Raw genomic sequence first — 22,311 nt, 5'->3', positions numbered from 1 at the left:
TTCAAATGTGTATAAAGATTTATTGCACGCTTAAGCTCGCCACAAGAATCTGAACTACTAACAGCCAAGGGCAATTAGTGGGAGATAAGAATAGAAGGAAATCAAGGTAGGCTGGACTTGGATCTCTTTTTGGCGTGAAGGATTTCATGACATATTTAACCACTCTTTCATGTCCAGCCTGATCATCTCCTACACGGGCATGGCAAACATCTCAGAAGGAACCTTCCCTAGTTTCTTGGGCTGTATAGGCGAAGGGAGACAGATGTGTTTTCAGATTTACAAGGTTGATATTAACCTAGTGAAGTAGTCCAGAGAGGAAGCAAACCCAGATGAACTAATTCTACTTTATTGTAAGGTTAGAATACCAGAATATTTTTTTAACATTTTTTTTAAAAAAAATTAAATTTTCAAACATATCAATGTGTGAACAGTGTGGCACCTGGGTGTTGTACATTCTAATACAAATAAATAATAGAATTAGTCATAGTTATTAATTTCAACAACATATATTTCTAATAGTAGTACATATTTACATTAAGTTGCAGTCTTTCATTATTCAATTATTCCATGTTTTCTCTTATTATTGCTCTTATTTTATTATATAAAAGTGTGTGCACTAATATTAAGGGTGGCTCAGTGGCTAACATGCTGAGCTCGTCGATCAGAAAGGTCGGCAGTTCGGTGGTTCAAATCCCTAGTGTCGTGTATCGGAGTGAGCTCCCGTGACTTGTCCCAGCTTCTGCCAACCTAGCAGTTCAAAAGCACGTAAAAATGTAGATAAATAGGAACCACCTTTGGTGGGAAGGGAACAGCGCTCCATAGCCTTCAGCGTTTACCTATGCCAGCCACATGACCACGGAGATGTCTTCAGACAGCACTGGCTCTTCAGCTTTGAAACGGAGATGAGCACCGCCCCCTAGAGTCAGGAACGACTAGCACGTATGAGCGAGGGGAACCTTTACCTTTTACACTAATATTTCCCTTTTGTCTTGTTTTTATCTCTTATTCTAACTTTTAATCAGTCACCATTTGTTAAAAGACATTTTCTTTCTATCTTACCTAACTTCTAGTCATGTCACCTACCTAGAAAAAAGAAAGGGGAGAGAGAGGAAAATCAAATCAAATCAAAACAACAACAAAAAAGAGAAATCCGCTATCCATCATCTCTTGCCCGCTTCGATACTTTAATTGCTATGCTTTTTTAAAAACTTGCCTCCCATATTCCCCTCTAGGATCTTTATCTCTGTCTGCATCTACTTCTTAGCAGTTCAATCTAAGTATTAAGCAGAAGTATTAACAGAATCCTATTTTCAAAACCTGCAAGTTAAAACCTCATATGCGTTTGACGTTGCTTCTAGTTTCATCATGATTTCATGATTTTTTTTTTATTCCCCAGGCCAACCTATTCTTTTGTCTTCTTCTTTTTTCGCTTTGTCCTTTGAGTGGGAACAGAATTTGGAACTGGGAGAAAACCTTCTTAGGAGATACAAGGGGTCTTCAAAGTTTAGAATCCCATTAGTGAGGAAGAGGTGACAAAGCAAAGTGGATGAATCGTAACCCTGTTCCTGAAGTCCTTGATACGATTTCCTATTGCTTTATTCGAGATGTGGCCCTTTCTCTTCTCGCCTTTAAAAATGTAATTAGCTTAGTTATTTGAAAGAGGTGGGCTGTCCCTCTGGCTTCAGAAGGCTTTGAAAAGAGGTTTTACTCCTTTCACAGTCATTTGGTAAGTATATAAAATAAATTAGCGGTTGGCTCAGAAAAGTAAGGCTATAACTGAGAGGCAAAAATCCAGATGAGCTGCCAATAGCAGCCCAGCCCCCATAGCTTTAAGGAATGTAGACATGTAGACTTCAACTCCCAGGCCACAGGGAAGGGAGGGAGGAGGAGAGGAAAAGAGAGGAAAAGAGAGGGAAAGAAGAAAGGAGAGGAAAGAAGGGAGGGGTAGTAAGAGTAGGAAAGAGGGGAGAAAGAAGGGAGAAGTGGGGCAGAGGAAGGGGAAGAAGAAAAGAGAAGGGAGAGGAAGAAAGAAGAAAGGAGAGAAGAAAGGAGAGTAGGAGAAAGAGAGAGGGAAGAAGGAGGAGGATTATTGTAATACAAGATGGATGTATGGGATGGCAGGAAAGCAACCCCTTATATAAATATTATATCTTTAGGGAAAGAATGGAAGCATAAATATTAAAGGATAACATATAATACTAATGAAATTTATGAGAAATGTATATTTGTGAATGTATGAGAAACAAAAATAAAAAACTTTCCCCCACAGAATTTCCAGTCACCCTGGGGAATTTCTTAAAATTGCCAAGGTTGAGAAACATTGGTCTGAGGGAAGTCCAATGCAAACTTCAGGTAGTCCTCAACCTACCGCCGTTTGTTCAAAGTTACCAACGGCTGAAAAAGGTGACCATTTTTCACACTTGCAATCCTTGTAGCATCTCCCTGGTCATGTGAACAAAATTCGGGTGCTTGCAACCAGCAGGTATTCACAATAGTTGCACTGCCCCATGAGTCACGTATCACCCTTTGCCTGCAGGCATCCAACAAGCAAAGTCCATTGAGGAGCCCAGGTTCACTTAATAACCCCATGAGTCACGTGATTGCAGTGATTCACCTGACAACTGTGGCAAAAAGATAGGCAGGCAGGCAGATATAGATAGGGAGGGGGGGAGAGAGAGAGGTGAGAGATAGAGAGATAGATAGACAGGCAGACAAACAAAGATAGATAGATAGAGAGGCGAGAGAGAGAGAGGGAAAGATAGACAGACAGACAACGATAGATAGATAGATAGATAGATAGATAGATAGATAGATAATGACATAGGGGAGAGAGAGAGACAGACAATGAGAGATAGGAAGGTAAAGAGAGAGAGAGAGAGAGAGAGAGAGATAAACTATAGATGGAGATTTTTATAATATCATATATTATTTTACCATAAATACATTTATACAATCATGGAGAATAAGGAAGGTTCATTTCTGCAAATCTCCAGGACAGGCCTTCAGTTTGAAAAGGGTTGGAGGTGGAGATAAATTGCAAAATGCTCAACTCCCCTCCCCTCCATTTTCCCCTTTACCCAAATGATGAATCTGAAATGCTTTGGAAGGATGATATGGACCTGTTTGTACAGCGTTCCCTCCATGGTTTCAATTGTCTTGCAGAAGATGTTACTCTACATAAACATAAATGTTACACTACATAACAACAAAAATAAATAAACAAATGCAAAATTATGAATGGAGCCACATAGATTATATATGACCCAGAGAAACAGCACAGTCTAGTTCGGATGGATACATGGGCAAGGCGGGGGGAAAAACGAATCTAGGGAACAAAGCAGTTACAGAATATGGGGTGCGATTCAACCCAACCTTTGGGGCTCCAGGGTCCAGTCCTGTGGAGAGAGTTTTCCCGTGGACCAGAGGGGAGCCTGGTTTCTCACGCTGGCTGCATCCCGCGGATGGGGCTTCACTTGTTGGCATAGCCTGGTTTTGGCCTGGTGATGGCCCATGGATCTGGGGATGGCAACCCTTGCACTAAACAACTGTCTTGCTTAGCAACAGAAATGTTGGCCTCAGTTGTGGCCATAAGTTGAGGGGACTATCTATAATTCTCAAGGGATATTAGAATTTCCATCACAGGATCCTGGCTTGGAAGGGATCCAGCAGTCTTCTAGTCTTGTGCAAGAATAGCAACAGCAATAACACTTAGAGTTCTATACCGCTTTGTAGTGCTTTACAGCCCTTTCTAAGCAGTTTACAAAGTCAGCATCTTTGCCTCCAACATTCTGGCTCCTCATTTTACCCCCCTCAGAAGGACGGAAGGCTGAGTCAACCTTGAGTCGGTCAGGATTGAACTCCTGGCAGTCAGCAGAATTAGCCTGAAATGCTACATTCTAACCACTGGGAAGGAAGGAAGGAAGGAAGGAAGGAAGGAAGGAAGGAAGGAAGGAAGGAAGGAAGGAAGGAAGGAAGGAAAAAAGAAAGATAGCAATATGTTCTGACCCGCCTCGTCCCACACCAACACACACTCCGAGCCAAAGATAAGTTACGGCATTTAATTAACAGACAGACAGGTCCTTGGCAGCAAACCGGCACAGACAAGCTTGGGCAGCAATCCAGCACAGATAAGCCGTGGCAGCAATCCAGCCTGCCAAGCTCACAATAATATTCTCCAACATTAGTTCTTGCGTTGACTTCTGCAAGCAGTCCTTTTATAGTCTGGAGAGGAGCCTAATGATCACCAGCTGAGTGCAATTACCTCCTGTAATTGCGTAATTGTTCCTTACGCCTATTAGCTCTCCGGTGCCGGGCATCTAGGAACAACTCCCTTGGCTCCTCCCCATTGCTGACATCCGGATCACTCTCCCTTGTCTCCTCCCCACTGGTCCAAGGCTCAGGCGCCTCCTGGTGGCCAACCAGCCTCTCTGCGCCCTGCTCGGAGTTGAAACCCTGTCCAGAGTCCTCCACATCCTCCAAAGCCAACTCATAGAGCCCCTCGCTGTCGGAGTCTGGTGGCAGCTCCAATGGCTTCTGCTGGGCCACAACAGCAATAGCACTTATATGTGCTTATATACCACTTCACAGTGTTTTTACAGCCCTCTCTGAGCGGTTTACAGAGTTAGCCTCTTGCCCCCAACAATCTGGGTCCTCACTCTTTACCCACCTCGAAAGGATAGAAGGCTGAGTCAACCTGGAGCCTGGTGAGATTTGAACTGCCAAATTGCAGGCAGCTGGCAGCCAGCAGAAGTAGCCTGCAGTACTGCACTCTAACTACTGGGCCACCGTGGCTTATATCTGGATTTTTTTTTCAGAAAAAACTGAAAAAAATTGGATTCCTGCATAGAACAGGGGATTCTTGGGAGGGCTTATAGTCAAGATCTCACCTGGAAAAACAACACGTCCCTGGGGATTGGCAAGGCTCAACAGAGACTTCATTTCCTTGGAGTCCTGTGAAAAAATCAGGTGGAACAACATCTGATGACCTCTTTCTATCGGTCCACCAGAGAAAGTGTCCTCACATATTGCATGACAGTATGGTATACTGGTTTAACAACTGCAGACAGGAAGCACTACAGAGAGTGATCAATTTGGCACAAGAAACTATTGGTTGCCCTCTGACACCCCTGGATGACATCGCCAGGTCTCGCTGCTTTAGCAGAGTAAGGAAGATACTCAGAGATTATTCACACCTTGCTCAGTGTCTCTTTGGACTTCTTCCATCGGGCAGAAGACATCGAAGTATACCCAACTGAACAAATAGGTTTAGAAATAGTTTCTATCCTTGGCCTGTCAGACTTTTAAATACAACCACAATCACTCCATGCACACGCTAGTTTTTTTTCCTTTTCTTTTTTCGTTTCCGCTATAATTTTGCACCAGTGAGGCTAAAACCAGTTTCGTTGTATTTATTTTGTACAATGACAATGAAGACTATGCTATTATGGGAAGTGATATAGTTGACGGTTTATCTCATAAGCAGCAACTTCCTGTTGACAGAGAGGAATTCAAGATGGATGTTAAGCCCCCTGCAAATGGGCAAAAGTCAAAGAAGAAGATTTCAGGAAAGTACAGCTAGTCCTCAACTTACAACCGTTGGTTTAGTGAGCATTCAAAGTTACAACAGCACTGAAAAAGCAACTTAGAATTGATCCTCGCACCTACAACCGTCACAGCATTCCCGCCGTCAAGTGATTGTGATTCACGCACTTGGCAACCGGCATATCTTTCCTAGCTCTAGAAATGAGCCCACTCCCCAAACTGAGGCCAGCCCTTGGCATTTTTAGGAACAAGCCATCTATGAGGAAGCAGGTCAAAAAAGTCAAGATGGCAGCCACCACTGTGCAATCAAGGTCATGACCTGTTGACTGGGCTTATCACATAAAGTAGCGTAGTATCAGTCATGCAACCTTGGCTGAGATCCCCCCCCTTTTTTTTTTGACACACTTGTTTAGCAACCTGGCAGAGTACAGGTAAACCTGTTTGTGGTTTGAATTCTCCTTTGATGCCAAAGAATTGGCAGATCGGGGAGGGGATTTGAGCCCCAGTGGAGAAAGTCTCTTTCAGATCAATGCAGTCGGCTAAAATCCCAGAGAAAACAATTAACTTCGATCAAGCCTTCATCTGGCCCAGATGGAAACCTCAACTGCTGGGGGGGGGGGCATTAAATATCAGTCTATTTATGGCAAGAGCCTTAAAATAGCTGTAACATTTCTCTGGCTCTTTCCCTTGGGCTTTACGCATCTTTGCCTGAATTATGTATGGTTCCCGTTTCATTCCGTCCCCAAAGCCAACCCTTTTCTCTCCAGCACACAGCGCTGATTGAGTTGCTAAACTTCCCCGTGAAAAAAAAGAAGAAAAGAAAAGGGAGAGAGATGAAAGAGAGCAAAATAATATGCAATATGCAGCCCAGCTGTTGATTAATTCGGGCAAATGGAAGAGGAATCCAAAATGTTTTATTGCCAGAGAGAAGTTCAGGTAGTGCCAGATGCCTACCCAAGTGGAATACAACCAATCGGAATAGAAGGGACTTTGAAGGTCATCTACTCCAACCTTCAAGCAGGAGACCTTATACCATTTCAGACAAATAGCTACCCAGCCTCAGACAATGGAGTACCCATCACTTCTTGTAGCAAGTCGTTCCACTGGTTAATTATTCTGTTAGGAAATTTTCCCTCAATTCCAGGTTGCTTCCCTCATTGATTAGTTTCCAGCCACTGTTTCTTGTCCTGCCCTCTGGTGCTTTGGGAAATAAGTTGACCCTCTCTCTTCTTTGTGGCAGCTCCTCAAATACTGGAATACTGCTATCATGTCGCCCCTAGTCCTTCTTTTCTTCAGACTAGCCATCTCCAGTTCTTGCAACCATTCAGGTGGTCCTATACAGGTAATCCTTGATTTACAACAGGTTGTTTAGTGACTGTTCAAAGTAAAGGTAAAGGTTCCCCTCGCACATATGTGCTAGTCATTCCTGAATCTAGGGGCAGTGCTCATCTCCATTTCAAAGCCGAAGAGCCAACACTGTCCGAAGACATCTCCGTGGTCATGTGGCCGGCATGACTCAACGCCAAAGGCGCACGGAACGCTGTTCCCTTCCCACCAAAGGTGGTTCCTATTTTTCTACTTGCATTTTTTATGTGCTTTCGAACTGCTAGGTTGGCAGAAACTGGGACAAGTAACAGGAGCTCACTCCACTACGCGGCGCTAGGGATTCAAACCGCCGAACTGCCGACCTTTCTGATCGACAAACTCAGCGTCTTAGCCCCTGAGCCACTGCATCCCTCTATTTCAAATTTACAATGGCACTAAAGTGACTTATGACAATTTTTCAAACTTATAACCACTGCACTATCTCCATGGCCACATATTCAAAATTCAGACATTTTGCAACTGATTCATATTTATGATGGTTGCATCGTCATAAAAAGGTTGGGTGACCCCCTTTTGCAACCTTCTGACAAGCAGAGTCAAATGGGGAAGCCAGATTCACTGAACAACTGTGCTACTAACTTAACTGCAGGGATTCACTTAACAACTGTGGCAGGAAAGGTCATTAAATGGAATAAAGCTCACTTAACAACTCTCGCTGATTAGCAATGGAAATTTTGGGCTCCATTATGGTAGTAAGTCGAGGATTACCCGTACTGCTTTTATTCCTTGCAAGATCCTCAAAAATCACTCGAGCGACTGGAGGGAAAGAAAGCAGAGTAAAAAGGAACTGCAGGAAATTCTGCATCGTCAAAAGAGAAGGACTAAATCATTTTACAGACAGTCCTCGACTTATGACATTTCATTTAGTGACTGTTTGAAGTTACAATGGCACTGAAAAATATAACTTATGAACGTTTTTCACATTTACGACCGTTGCAGCATTCCCATTGTCACCTGATCAAAATTTGGATGCTTGGTAGCTGCTTCATATTTATGACAGCTGCAGTGCCCTGGGGTCATGTGACGGTCCCCTTTTGTGACCTTCTTCCACAGAGAGTCAAGGGGGAAGCCGGGTTCACTTAACAACCATCTTGCTAACTTAATGTCAACTCGCAAAGCATCCCTGGCCTGCTCTCAAGTTGCCATAGGAAAGAGGGGATGGGAAATCGAGGAAACGGCACAGCAGCACATTCCAGACTTACCTCTCTCAAGGCCGTCTCCCAGGGTTACTTACAGCAGCCGGAGGGGCGTGGTCTCTACAACTTGGGAAATTGCCCACGTTGGCAAATGTGATTGATGACCCACCCTGGGGAGGAGGGGGAAACAGGGTCATGATTGGTGCTGTAAATTACATGGGGTCAGAGCTGACTTGACTTGGTTACCTGCAGACATGAAGCACCTAATAAATGACAGGATTTCTTTTGAAGCTTGGCTCGAGGCTCATGATTTAATTAGGGCATCCATCGGAACCCTGACAGTTAACTGCAGTGATTCACTTAAAAACTGCAGCATGAAAAGTCACGAAACAGGGCAAAACTCAATACTTCTCTTGCTTAGCAGCAGAAATGTTGCACTCGGTTGTGGTTGTAAGTCAAGGACTCTGTGTAAATAGCTAGTTAACAATCAGAGAGGGAGAGAGGGCATTAGGGTGACCGAAACTGGGAAATAGCTGTCTCTGTGGGTCATTCGTGGAAGGCGGCCCCAATGCCGGGTAATTTCATAAGCCGCCTTCCCCAAATTGAGGTTAAAATGTTAATGAATTTTTCTTTTTTGCACCCAGGATTAATATTCTCCCAGAGGCGCTGCAGGCGGTGCCTCTTTTCATGCACCCTCCGTGACTTTGCAGGGGGCACCAAATGGCAGCCGTGTTTCTGGACGGATGAGCATGGTGGCAGGAGGGACATTTTCACAAGGGAAGATCAATGGGGCAGATGGAAGGGAGGGAATAGCAATCCGGAAGACGAGGAGCATGGGGTTAGGCCAGAGGCCTCTTCTCGGTAGGTCAAAAAAGTCAAAACAGGGGCCACGTCTATGCAACGGATGCCCAGCCCTTTCGATGTGCTTATTTTAAAAGTCGGGGTGGAGTGGGGTAAGCAGGGGGTCAGTTCAATTCACATTTGTTCTGGCCTTTCGCCCGTCAAAGGGCAGGGCTTTGATGGCACAGTTGCCCACCCGCCATCGTGACTTTCTTGCCCTCCCCCAGACATCTAAAGCTCAGATTCTCTTTTTCCATTAAAATGAAAGCAAATCCTTTCAATCTTTTAGCTTTTTTTTTCCCCCCCCAACGGAGGTTGAGTTCAGGCAATATCTGAATTCCCCTTCTGAGTTTGCAGGCGGTATTTTGAGCCAATCAACAAAATGAGCTTTTAAAAACAAAAGTTTGGATCTAGCCAAACCAAACATAGCAAATTGCATGTAGGCAGAGCTCGGATCTTTCGCAGCCCTGACCACTGTAAAAACTGTCATGAAATTAAACCTGCTCATGTCATTTCATTACGACTGAAATTCGGGTCACTGATTAAGGACTACTTGTAAGCCTGATAGATCACTTTTTTCTCCAGGCAAGTAGTCTCTCTTCTCTCTTCTCCTCTTCTTCTTTTCTTTTCTTCTCTTCTCCTCCTCCTTCTTTTTCTTCTTCTTTTCTTTTCTTCTCTTCTTCTCCTCCTCCTCCTCCTCCTTCTTTTTCTACTTTTCATTTTCTTCTCTTTTTTCTCATCTCTAGTCTTCCTTTCCCTTCCCTCTTGAGCTGCTTCTCCTTTTTAGCTCTGTGAATCCTCCTGAACTGAGTAACTTCAACTTCCGCATCTTTCTCACCTCAATATGGCCAGAAAGCTAATTGCTGGTCATCTTTACTCATGCCACCAGAAATTTTAGACACAATTTTTGGAACGCACAGAAGGAGGCTTAAACAAAGAAACAAAAAGGAGTTTGGGGCCCACATGCCCCCTGCCTCCAAGACTTTGGTGGCCCAGTCCACCTCAAAGCAGAGATCAAGGCACCCGTCGGCCTTCCCACTCCTCACAAACATCCCATGACTTCAAACAGCTGTTGGTGACACCTTCTCTCGCCTACATGCTGTTCCCACCTGACACCATAAGATCTGGATGGAGGGGAGGGGTGCAAGTCTGGTGCCCTTAAATCTGCCACCTATAACTGTCAGCCGTGAATAAGATGAAGGTTCTTGTTAATGTCAAATGAAATTCTTTCTGCCCCCTTCTCTGCCATGTTTCTCCACCTCACCCTTGATCTTAATAGTCTGTATAGTCATCCTCATTCTTCTCTGCTAAAAAGCCCCAGCTGCATACTTGGGTTTTCATCATGGCATTTATTAAAAAATCTATTGTGGCAACATTCCCACCATAAACTTAATGAGGCAGTGCAATCCTGAGATCCGATGCCCCAAAGGGCTCTGAAGCATGCAGAGGTGAGTCTAGACCAGTGATGGCTAACGTTTTTGTCAGTGCGTGCTGGAAGCATATGACAGCGCACACGCCCACAACCCTAATGCAATGTGTGTGACACCCACCCACTGCCACCTTGCACATGCGTGCGTCACACACACACGCTCCATTTTGGGCCTAGCAGGGTTCCCTGAGACCTCCTGGGACCAAAACAGGGTGGGAGGCACCATACGCCCCCATGCCTCCACATGCACATGCAACCCCCCACCCCTGCGCATGCACGCGCATATCCCACATACACAGCAGAGACCTGAAAATCAACTGGCCAGCAGGAGGCACGCACGCATGCGCCGTGCAGCTGAGCTGGGCAATGGCTCACCATCATAGGTCTCGGCCAACTCGCCATGGGATAAGCCACACTGGGACAAGAGTTACAATACTATGGAAGAAATAGTATGTATAATAGTATAATAGAAGATGGAATAGAATCATTGGGAAAATGATACAAAAGGAGGGAGCAAATGAAATGGGAACGTCAAGAAACCATAGATATGTTTCATTGTTTTAAATAATTAAATTGAATTGTTGAATTATCCTGTTGCGACTTGCCTGGGGCAAGCTGGCTGTGATGAGTTGGCCAGGGTGAATGGTCCCATTCCGTGCAGAGTCTGTGGTTGAAGCCCCCCAGGGAAATGGGGTCCTTGAGGGAGCAGCGGCCCTGCTCAAGACTCTACAACAAGCTCTATAAGCTGATGAGGGTCTTCGATCCAAAGTACGAATACAGGTGGTCCTCGACCTACAACCATTCCCAGAACCATTCATTCAAGGGCTACCACCAAGAAGAGGGAGTCAAGTTTACAGGTTTACAGATTAGTTAGAAGGGACCTTGTAGGTCATCTAGTCCAACCCCCCACCCAAGCAGGAGACCCTATATCATTTCTGACAGATGGCAGGCAAGCCTTTTCTTGAAAGCTTCCAGTGATGAAGCTCCCACAACTTCTAAAGCTAATTTCTGTTCCATTGGTTGATTGCTCTCACTCTCAGAAAATTCGTCCTTATTTTCAGGTTGAATCTCTCCTTGTTCAGTTTCCATCCATTATTCCTTGTCTGGCCTTTTGGAAAATAGCTTTGACCTCCCTCCTCTCTGTGGCAGCCCCTCAAATATTGGAAGACTGCTCTCCTGTCTCCCCTGGTCCTTCTCTTCACTAGACTAGCCATGCCCAGTTCCTGCAACCGTTCTTGATATGTTTTAGTCTCCAGGCCTTTGATCATCTTAGATAGATTCAGATTAACAGAGTTGGAAGGCACCTTGGAGTTCATCTAGTCCAACAACAAATGGCCCAAGCAGAGGACCCTACACCATGTTCAACAAATGGCAGTCCAGTCTCTATTTGAAAGCCTCCAGGGATGGAGCTCCCGCAACTTCTGAAGGAAACTTCTCTTCCATGGGTTGGTTTTTCTCACTGTCAGAAAATTCCTCCTTATTTCTAGGTTGAATCTCTCCTTGTTCAGTTTCTACCCATTATTCCTTGTCTGACCTTGTTCTCCAAAGGACCTGAAGGCAGAACAAGAAGCAGTGGATGGAAACTGATCAAGGAGAAAACCAACCTAGAACCAAGGAATTTCCTGACAGTTGGAATAATTAATCAGTAGAACAAATAGCTTCCAGAAGTTATGAATGATCCAACACTGGAAGTTTTTAAGATTGGATGTCCATTTGCCTGACATGGTATAGAATTTCTTGTCTAAGCAGGGGGTTGGATTAGAAGACCGCCAAGGTCTCTTCCAACTCTATTATTCAGTTCTATCTAACGACCCTTCGAAGTTACAACAGGGCTGAAAAAAAGTGACTATTTTTCACACTTGCCGCATCCCCACTGTCATGTGATCAAAATTTAGGCGGTTGGCAACTGGCATGTATTTATGGGTTCCACCACAAATGCGCGCACAACAAAAGCGCGCCTGACTAAACCGCGGTGTCTAAAGCGCGGTGACAAAACCACGCGACGAATGAGCAACTAATTAGCCCTAAAGCGCGCCGACAAAAGTGCACCGACAGAAGCGCGCTGTAATGTAACCCTAAACCTAACCTTAAACCTAACCCTAAACCTAACCCTAAACCTAACCCTAAACCTAACCCTAAACCTAACCCTAACCCTAAACCTAACCCTAAACCTAACCCTAAACCTAACCCTAAACCTAACCCTAAACCTAACCTTAAACCTAACCCTAAACCTAACCTTAAACCTAACCCTAAACCTAACCCTAAACCTAACCCTAAACCTAAATGTAAATCTTGCCTTAAAGTAAATCGCGCTTCTGTTGGCGCGCTGTTGTCGGCGCGCTGTTGTTGGCGCGCTTTTGACATCGTGGTTTTAGCGCCGTGGTGGTGTCAGCGCGCTTATGATGTTCGCGCTTTTGTCGGGTCACGGTATTTATGACTGTTGCAGTGTGCTTTTGTGACCTCCCGACAAGCAAAGGCAGTGGAGAAATCACATTCACTTAACGACCGAGTCACTAACCTTCAACTGCAGTGATTCATTTAACAACTGTGGCAAGAAAGCTTGTAAAATGGGGCAAAATTCACTTAACAGCTGTCTCGCTTAGCAACAGAAATGTTGGGCTCAACTGTGGTCATAACTCAATGACTGCCTGTATGTGACCAACTTCCAGAAAAGACTCTGGATCCATTCAGACAACCTCTCAACTCAGTCAGTGTTGAGTCTATTCTCTCTCTCTCTCTCTCTCACACACACACACAGACACACACACTCACTCACTCTCAGTGTGAGCCCATTGTCTTGATAATTCAAGGTATTTTGCAACACACGCACACACAAAAACAAATTAATTCAAAGACCAACTGAGATGTCCTGCACAACCCCATTTGCAAGTTAACCCTAATAAGCACAAATTAAAACTCACAGCCATGGCAGCTTCTCCCAGGAAGTGGAATCCCGGCTTTTGATGTTAATTTGCAACGCATTATGTATATATTGATGTTCCAAGGGAAAAAAACTGCATAATTTTGTGTAAAGCTCAGCAGTTTATCTGTACTTCTGCAAGATCAGAACCTTGTACGTTGCGAGTGTGTGTGTGTCTGTGTTTGTGGCTTGCTTGGCTCAGTGGCTGAGCTCTGCATGCCATTAAACCCTTGTCGGATTTTGTGATTAGTGGTTTGCTGGGGATGTTTTCCTTAATGAGCAAACAGCTGTTCCAGGAGATTCGCCATCCTACCTTTCCACCTCCTGCTGAGTCGCTGTTGTCCTGGCTTTCTCTCCGCCTTCAAGGCGGCCAATGGAACGCTCCTTATTCCAGAGGACAAGGCCAGTCCTGCAGAAGGACAATGTCCGGGCCACCGTCGGCCTGTCCAAGGCCAGCTGCTTCTTTAGGACCCCGAGAATTTATTTTCTTCCTCTGTTTTGATTTCTTCATTTCACTTGATACACGGCCGACGATGGGAATTTTGTACGAGAAAAGCCATGTTAACATCCTAGGCTTTAAGCGTGGTTAAAATAGCAATTAAAACAAACAAGGAATACAAATAGAATTAATAATTAAAATTTGGAATCGGCAATTAAATGCCTGTAGGAAAAGATGTGCTTTCCAGACCTAACAAAGAAAGAGGCAACTCTGTAGGGAATATCTTCCAAAAAGCTGGGTTGAAACAGGGAAAACTTGGTCTGGATTGGGCACCAGGCAAGCGTGCTGCAATTATGGGGGTACCTCTACCTAATTACCTAGTTGGGTAATGAAACATCTACAAGAGACCAACCAAGCTCAGAGAGCACCAAGGACCCCACAGTTATCCTCCTCCTCCTCTTCACAAACCTCACTCCCTTCTAGCACTGATGATGTTGCCTTGTCTGGTAATGAAACGTCTGCAAGGAAAAACAATTCTCCTCCTTTCTTCTTCTTCTTCTCCTCCTCCTCCTTCCTCCTCTCTTCTTCTTCTTCTTCTTCTTCTTCTTCTTCTTCTTCTACTACTACTACTACTACTACTACTACTACTACTACTACTCTTCCCAGCAAACCCCATTCCCTTCTAGTACTGATGATGTTCCCTAGTGTAGATGATGAAACATCTGCAAGAAAACAATCAAGCTCAGAGAGCACCAAGGACCCAACAATCTTCCTCCTCCTCCTCTTCACAAACCTCACTCCCTTCTAGCACTGATGATGTTGCCTTGTCTGGTAATGAAACGTCTGCAAGAAAGCCACCAAGCTCAGACAGCCCCTAAGACCGGACAATCCAATCCTAACCTACATATGTTCTCTACAGTATAGCCGCCTCCTCTAATAGGGCATTCCCGGTTAGGTAATGGTGATGGTATGATGGATGAAATAGCATCATGTTGTGGTGGCACAAGCTTCACCCCTTCTGTACTCGCTTTATATTGCGTCTTATTTCCCCGGTTGCACAAATTTTGGATATTATGGAAAACACCAAGGAGATTGCAGCCAAAGGCTTACATGCTTTGTGTTTTTTTTCCATTTCGGGGTGGTTCAAAAGTGAGTTAATTGTTCAGTTGTAAATCTTATATTTCCTGTAATGTTTAATTCTTCAATTCCAGAGTCAGTAAAACATGTGTGATTTTTATTTATTTTTTCCTTTTGTAGATGACATTTAATTGGTGACTGCTCTTATGATCTGAAATGGAAAAATGTTTGGGCAAATAATAAAACAAGTGTCAACACTGAAGCTGAACCCTGACCACAATTGAAATGCTAAAATGTCTTGCAACTATATTTTGGTTTTTTAGCTATGGACTCCCAACCATCCTTTAGACCAGATCAGCATTACGACCCAGCAGTGTTGCAAAACAGACTTGGGGAAATGTATCTATGTATTTATTAAACTTATTGGCCGCCCATCTTACCACAAGATAACTCTGGGCGGCTTACAATATTAAAAAGATAAATCTGTATACCATATTTTTTGGAGTATAAGATGCAATTTTCCCTAAAAGACCATGGAAATGTTAGTGCATCTTATACACCGAATACAGCCATTTTTCGCCTATTGAAGCCCCACCTCCGCATCCAATTTTTGTGAAAAATGGGTGAAAAACGGCTCATTTTTTACCAACACGGGGGTGTTTTTGCCTTCCCTCACCCCCCCCCCCCCAGAAGCACTCTGCAGGCTTCAGCAGGACTGGGAAAAGGGAAAATCGTCCCTGTTTGGTGAAACATGGGCGGAAAACGGGGGCATTTTTCCCTTCCCCAGCCTGGCTGAAGCCTACAGAGTGCTCCTGGGGGCCGGGGAGGACAAAAACTTTTTTTTCTTACTTACCTCTTCGAAATCTTGGTGCGTCTTATGCACTGGTGCTTCTTATAGTTGAAAAATACAGTAAATAATATACTACTTCTTCTTCCATGCCCAGATCAAACTTTAAACTGCCAGAATGAAGCAACAGATAAGTCATTATTGGTACACATTTCCAGTAGTAGCAGATGGGTCAGGCTCTGTGTAGTCCCACTTTTACACAGCGTGTTGTTATCCGTTAACAGCCTCCACTTGAGCATATTGGTTTTACACTTAGGCACTCCAACTCTCAACCTATTCAAGGTCCTCCAAGTAGTATAAGGGAGGTCAGATCCTTCAGCCATATCCTCTTTTAATGTTATTCCTTAAATGATGTTGTTCCTTAAATAAATAATATACTACAAAGATACTTCTTTTTACAACCCTGTGATCTTTTAATTTGGGTAGAGTCGGGGCAACTGAGTGGAGCTGAGCATTTACTGGCCAGATGCCCTTCCTGACGCCTATGCAGAGTTCACAGCAGATTCTTTTTTCTTTGCGCCCTGAGAGAGAAACATCTGTTGCTGCTAGGATTGAACTCTGAACCTTCTGAGTGGGAGCCGAGCATCTTCACTTCTAGGCCATCGTGCTGCTCTACAAAGATACTATACATTTACAAAGTTATAACTCTACAAAGCACGTTTGAGAATTTGGGGTTCCCAGAGAATTCCCAGCATCATCCACCCACCGCTGCTCACACCGTCTGGGTTGTGACTGATGGGAGTTGAAATTCAGTAACATCTGAATTGCAATCAGTGTCCCCAAGATCTCAGCCTAGATCTCTTTTGTTTCCCAGGGAGAGATCTGCTCGGTTACGTGTCCTCTTGGAAGCTACGGAGTCAATTGCTCTCTGGTCTGCAACTGCAAAAACGATGGCATGTGTTCCCCAGCAGACGGCTCCTGCTTCTGCAGAGAAGGTAAATTTTCCAGTTTCAGTGGCTATTATGCATTGAGGTCCATCATGCTTTCACTCAGAATGGTCCACATCTCCAAAGATTTTCCTGTTGTTTGGGTCTTGTGCAGTGGTGGGTTACAACTAGTACGCCCCAGTACAGGCATACTGGTGCCTGCCGGGAGCACCAGGTACCGTCCCGGTATGGTGCTCCAGAGGGCCCACCCACCTGCCTGCGCTCCTTACCGGTATTTGAAGTTTTCGGGGCTTCCACGCACGGAGCGTGCGGTGCCTGCACAATGCTCCATCGAGAGCTGGAGCGTCACGGAAGTGTTGCGGAGCATCGTGGCCGGTAAGTACGCCTGCACGCGATGCATGTGTTCATGTGGTGGGCACCTGGCCCCGTTGCACCGTACTGGTTGCAACAGGATCCGGAACCCACCACCAGTCTTGTGCCCCATGTTGTATCTGGCTGCTAATTAAGTTTGGTGCAGTTTGTGGTTTTTGTTTTTTTTTGCTATGGCTTAATCCTTCCTCTCTGACTTGGTGCACGCTTGTGATGTGGTCCATTTGGTCAACAATCTACGAGAGGAGAGGAGAAGAGAAGGAGAATAGAATGAGAATAGGATAAAAGAGAATAGAATGTAGAAGAATAGAGAATGAGAATAGAACAGAAGAAGAGAAGAAAAGAGAATAGGAGAAGAAAAGAGAAGAGAATGAGAATAGAACAGAAGAATAGAAGAGAACAGAAGAGAATGAGAATAGAAGAAGAGAAGAGAATGGGTATAGAAGAGAAGAATAGAATAGAATGAGAGTAGAACAGAAGAATAGAAGAGAATGAGAATAGAACAGAGGAATGGAATGGAATAGGAGAGGAGAAGAGAAGAGAAGAGAAGGAGAATAGAATGTAGAAGAGAAGAGAATGAAAATAGAACAGAAGAAGAGAATGTGAATAGAGCCTAAGATTAGAAGAGAAGAAAAGAAAAGAGAATGAGGATAGAAGAAGAGAATGAGAATAGAATGGAATGGAACAAAAAGAACAGAACATAACTGAATTCTTTATTAGTCAAGGGTGATTAGACACACAAGGAATTTGTTTCCGGTGTGTCAGCTCTCAATGTATGTAAAATAGTGATAGATTATGCTCTGAATGCACCCTCCTTGTTATTGGAACTTACGACTATACTCATAAAATTGGCTGTTTAACTCTGCAGGTAGTCCTTGACTTACAATCATTCATTTAGTGATCGTTAGCAGCGGGTTGGACTAGAAGACCTCCAGGGTCCCTTCCAACTCTATTATTTAATGTTCTATCTTCATTCAAAGCACTGAAATGACTTTCAGCTGCTCCTTACATTTTGAACCATTGTAGCATCCCGAAATTCACAGGGGCCTTCACCATGGGCATATATTTACAACGGTTGCAGATCCAATCCTTGGGCCACGTGATTGCCATTTGCGACCTTCCAACTGGCTTCTGAAAAGCCAAGTCAGTGAGAGAAGTTGGATTCACTTAGCAGCTGGAACAATTTGCTTAACAACTATGATTTTTAAAAAAAGGTTGCAAACTAAGGTGCAACTCATTTAAACCATTTTGCTTAGCAATTCTGGTCCCAATTCCCGTTGTAAGTCAAGGACTATCTGTCAAGGATGAACTACAGGCAATTACATGTCTCTTCGTTTCAACTTGCCATAGAGTACTAAGGGTTTGTGTGTGTGGCTTCCGAGTGGGTTAGATGGAGAAACGAAAGTTCTATGATTCTGCTGAAGACTGTGAGAGCCTGAAACCTTTTCAAGGACCTCATAGCAGGTGTGAGGTTGAAGCAGATGGTTCCCATAACAAAGTGAACCTGCTCACACGGACTATGCCAGAGGTTGGAGGAGTTGGCTGGGGAAATTATTTTTTAATTCTATGAAGTGATGTTTGGGAACCTAAGAGTTAGATTTACTTTGACATTACCATGCAGCATATTAAAAAAAAAAAGTAAGATTTCTGGGAACCGAATGAACCTGGAGTTTTATTGGGATCCTCAAGCTGGATGTTGACACCATCTGTATTTATGTGGACTCTCTGCCTTCCAACTCCAACCTGGCTCCTTGTCTTCAACTTTACTCCTCAACGCAGGTGATCTGGGTTTGATTATGAGCTGCTTAGTTTGTTTCTACCCCTGATTTTGCTGACTCGGGTGAAGACTTCTGGGAAAGAGGATCCTTCTGCAATCTATGCATCCTGCTGATCCCCTCTGGAATGCGTTTGTTTTCAAAGAGGGAGGACAGGCAGCCAGGGCTGATAGCTGACCGAATGTTCTTTGGCTCTTTGGTTTTACAGGGTGGCAGGGAACCGACTGCTCCATTCCATGCCCAAGCAACACGTGGGGCCTTAACTGCAACCAGACGTGCTACTGTGCCAACGGAGCTGCCTGTGACCCCATGGATGGATCTTGCCTTTGTGGTCCTGGGTGGCAAGGAGAACTCTGTGACCAGCCCTGCCCTGTAAGTCTTCCTCGGCTAGGAGAGGTCCGCTCTTTTCATGGGTGATCCAGGCTGAGATCAGAGAGAGACATTGTGTCATGCTTTCACTAAACGTATCCTGAAATCAGTCCGAATAACAGCGTTGGAAGAGAAGACCCTGAAGGTCTTCTAGTCCTACCCGCTGCTCTTCTTTACTCTAACCCCAGGAGGCAAACCTATGGCACGCGGGCTGGAAGTGGCAAGCAGAGCCACCTCTCCTGGCACGCAAGCTGTCGCTCGTTGCTCTTCTGGGTTCCAGTGCACCAGCCAGCTGGTCTTCATATGCCTGGGAGTGCTGGAAACCAGAAGAACAGCATTCATGCGCCCCGGGTGGCTGCTCTTCTGGTTTCTGGCATGCACTCTCTCCCATTTTGGCACTTGGTGCTGAAAAGGTCTGCCAACACTGCTCTAACCATTGTAACTCAAGAATCTATTCAAAAGGGAAACTCCAAAGAAGCTTGAAAAGTGCCCAGAGTTGTTGTTAACATCTAAGCTAGGTGAGAATTCCAGAGATCAGGGACCAAGTAGCTTATGACTGTCCCATCTTTAAAGTTGGCAAGAGTGAAATGTGCTCAGGATCCCTACCAATGTTGGTGGGAAGAAGAACCAATGCACTGAACGAATGAACAGGACAGAACAACTGAGTTGAAAGGGACTTTGGAGGTCTTGTAGTCCATCCCCTTGCTCAAGCATGAAACCTTATATACCATTCAGGACAAATGGCTTCCCAGTCTCTTCTTGAAAGCCTTTAGTAATGGAGCACCCACCACTTCTGGGGCAAGCTGCACCACAAATTTATTGTTCTAACTGTCCAGAAACGCCTCCTTAATTCTAGATTGCTTTTCTCCTGGATTAGTTTCCATCCACTGTTTCTTGTCTTGCCTTCTGGGGCTTTGGAGAATAGTTGTGACCCCCTCTTCTCTGTGGCAGCCCCTGAAATATTGGAACACTGATGTGTAGAGAGCTGTTACAACAGAGAGCTATTACAGCAGATGGCTTTCAATAGACTAGATATGCACAGTATGTATGTATGTATTTATTTGCTTATTTATTACATTTGTTTGCTGCTCATCTCGTAGCAGTGACTTTTCTAGCTTACCAAGAACCAATCTAACAAAATGAAATTCAATGTAGAGAAAAGTAAAGTCTTACACTTAGGTAAGAAAAACCAAAAGTAAACATATAGACTGGGTGAAACCAGGCTTAATAGCAGTGACTGGGAGAGGGATCTTGGAGTCTTAGTGGACCACCAGTTAAATAAGAGCCAGCAGTGTGCAGTGGTAGCGAAAAAACCCAATGCAATCCTAAATTGCATTAACAGAGGGATACAATCAGGATCAAGGGAGGTACTAATACCACCCTATAAAGCCTTAGAAAGACCACACCTAGAGTCCTGCATCCAGTTTTGGTCCCCATGCTATAAAAAGGATGTGAAGACTCTAGAAAGAGTGCAGAGAAGAGCAACCAGGATGATGAGGGGACTGGAGGCTAAAACATGCAGGAACTGAACATGGCTAATCTAGTGAAGAGAAGGACCAGGGCAGTGGTGCTCCGGAGGGCCCACCTGCCCTCCCTACCTGCATTTGAGCTGATCGGGGCTTACGCACATGGAGCGTACGGCACCTGGGTGACGCTCTGCTGAGCAACTGGGACATCACGGGCGGCAAGTACACATGCGTGCGCTGCGCATGTGTTGCACGCATACTGCGCGCATGCATGGGATGGACGCCCAGCCCCGTTAAACCGTACCGATTGCAACAGGATCTGGAACCCATCACTGGACCAGGGGAGACAGGATAGCAGTCTTCCAATATTTGAGGGGCGGCCCCAGAGAGGAGGGGGGGTCAAGCTATTTTCCAAGGCACCTGAAGGCCAGACAAGGAACAACAGATGGAAACTGAACAAGGAGAGATTCAACCTGGAAATAAGGAGGGATTTCCTGACAGTGAAAGCAATCAACCCATGGAACAGAAGTTGCCTTCGGAAGTTGTGGGAGCTTCATCCCTGGAGGCTTTCAAGAAGAGACAGGACAGCCATCTGTTATAAATGGTGTAGGGTCTCCTGCTGGACTAGATGACCCACAAGGTCCCTTTCAACTCTGTTAATCTGTTAATCTCTATTAATCTACACTAAAGCAATAAAACGATAGACACACATACATCCAAGTGTAATAAAAATGTGAATTACAATTTATGACTGAAAGATAGGGAGGGAAGAAGTAGGATGAGCTGGAGGGGGGGAATCTGCTACTGGTCCATCCACACACACACACACCCAGTGTGACACTCCCCCATTGGGACCCCAAGCCAGCTGGCAGAGTCTTAATTAAGATCTTAATTAAATTAAGATCTTAATTTGTTTTTTCCCAAGTTAGCTAAACTGGTAACAATCACGACGTCTTGTAGGACAGAATTGTGCCAATTAGCTCCAGACAGATTAAGGGAATCTGCCAATTAGCTCCAGACAGATTAAGGGAAAACTAGGCATCAAGATTTTATGGGATTCAACCACAAATATTACACCTGATTTAAGCACATAAAATTGGTAACTATAATTGCAGGTAGTCCTCAAATTACAACAGTTCACTTAGTGACCATTCAAAGTTATGACGGCACTGAAAAAAGTGGCTTATGACCAGATTTTACACTTATGACCATTGCAGCATCCCCATGGCCATGTGATTTACGTTTGGATGCTTGATAATTGTCTCACATTTACGACGGTTGCAGTCATCTGATCTCCTTTTGCGACCTTTTGACAAGCGAAGTCAATGGAAGAACCAAATTCACTTAACAGCCTTGTTACAAACTGCACAACTGCAGTGATTCACTTCACAAACGTGGCAGGAAAAGTCATAAAATGGGACAAACTCACTGTGTTTCTCACTTAGCAACGTACGTTTTGGGCTCAATTATAGTTGTAAGTTGAGGCATAAGTTGAGGAATGTAAGAGACTGGACTGCCATCTGTCAGCAATGGTGCAGAGTCTCCTGCTTGGGCAGAAGGTTGGACTAAATGACCTACGAGGTCCCTTCCAACTTTCTCAATCTGTTAGAATACTTGTATATGTTGTATAGTTAGAAGAAGTTTGCCTCCACCTATCCTCATTTGTTCTTTTTTCCCTTCTTTTTCTTTTTCTGGTGAATGGAAGGATGGGACGTACGGCCTGAACTGCAGCGAACGTTGTGATTGTGACCACGCAGATGGGTGTGACCCTTTGACTGGCTATTGCTGTTGCCTTGCTGGCTGGACAGGTAACATGACATACAATCAAAT

General features: G+C 44.5%; 1 protein-coding gene across 1 annotated transcript in view; it reads left to right on the top strand.

Annotated features, from left to right (window-relative positions):
• MEGF11 (multiple EGF like domains 11) overlaps positions 1-22,311 on the top strand; it is a 471,865-nt gene that overhangs the window by 325,825 nt on the left and 123,729 nt on the right. The window contains 3 exon segments of the mRNA XM_032233167.1: positions 16,430-16,550; positions 18,855-19,018; positions 22,187-22,289. Coding sequence (XP_032089058.1) covers positions 16,430-16,550; positions 18,855-19,018; positions 22,187-22,289 — 388 coding nt within the window.

This window comes from Thamnophis elegans, chromosome 16, assembly GCF_009769535.1.
Source record: "Thamnophis elegans isolate rThaEle1 chromosome 16, rThaEle1.pri, whole genome shotgun sequence".
Taxonomy (NCBI): domain Eukaryota; kingdom Metazoa; phylum Chordata; class Lepidosauria; order Squamata; family Colubridae; genus Thamnophis; species Thamnophis elegans.
Note: the sequence above shows the minus strand (reverse complement) of the source record. Positions and strands in the feature narration are given on the sequence as shown.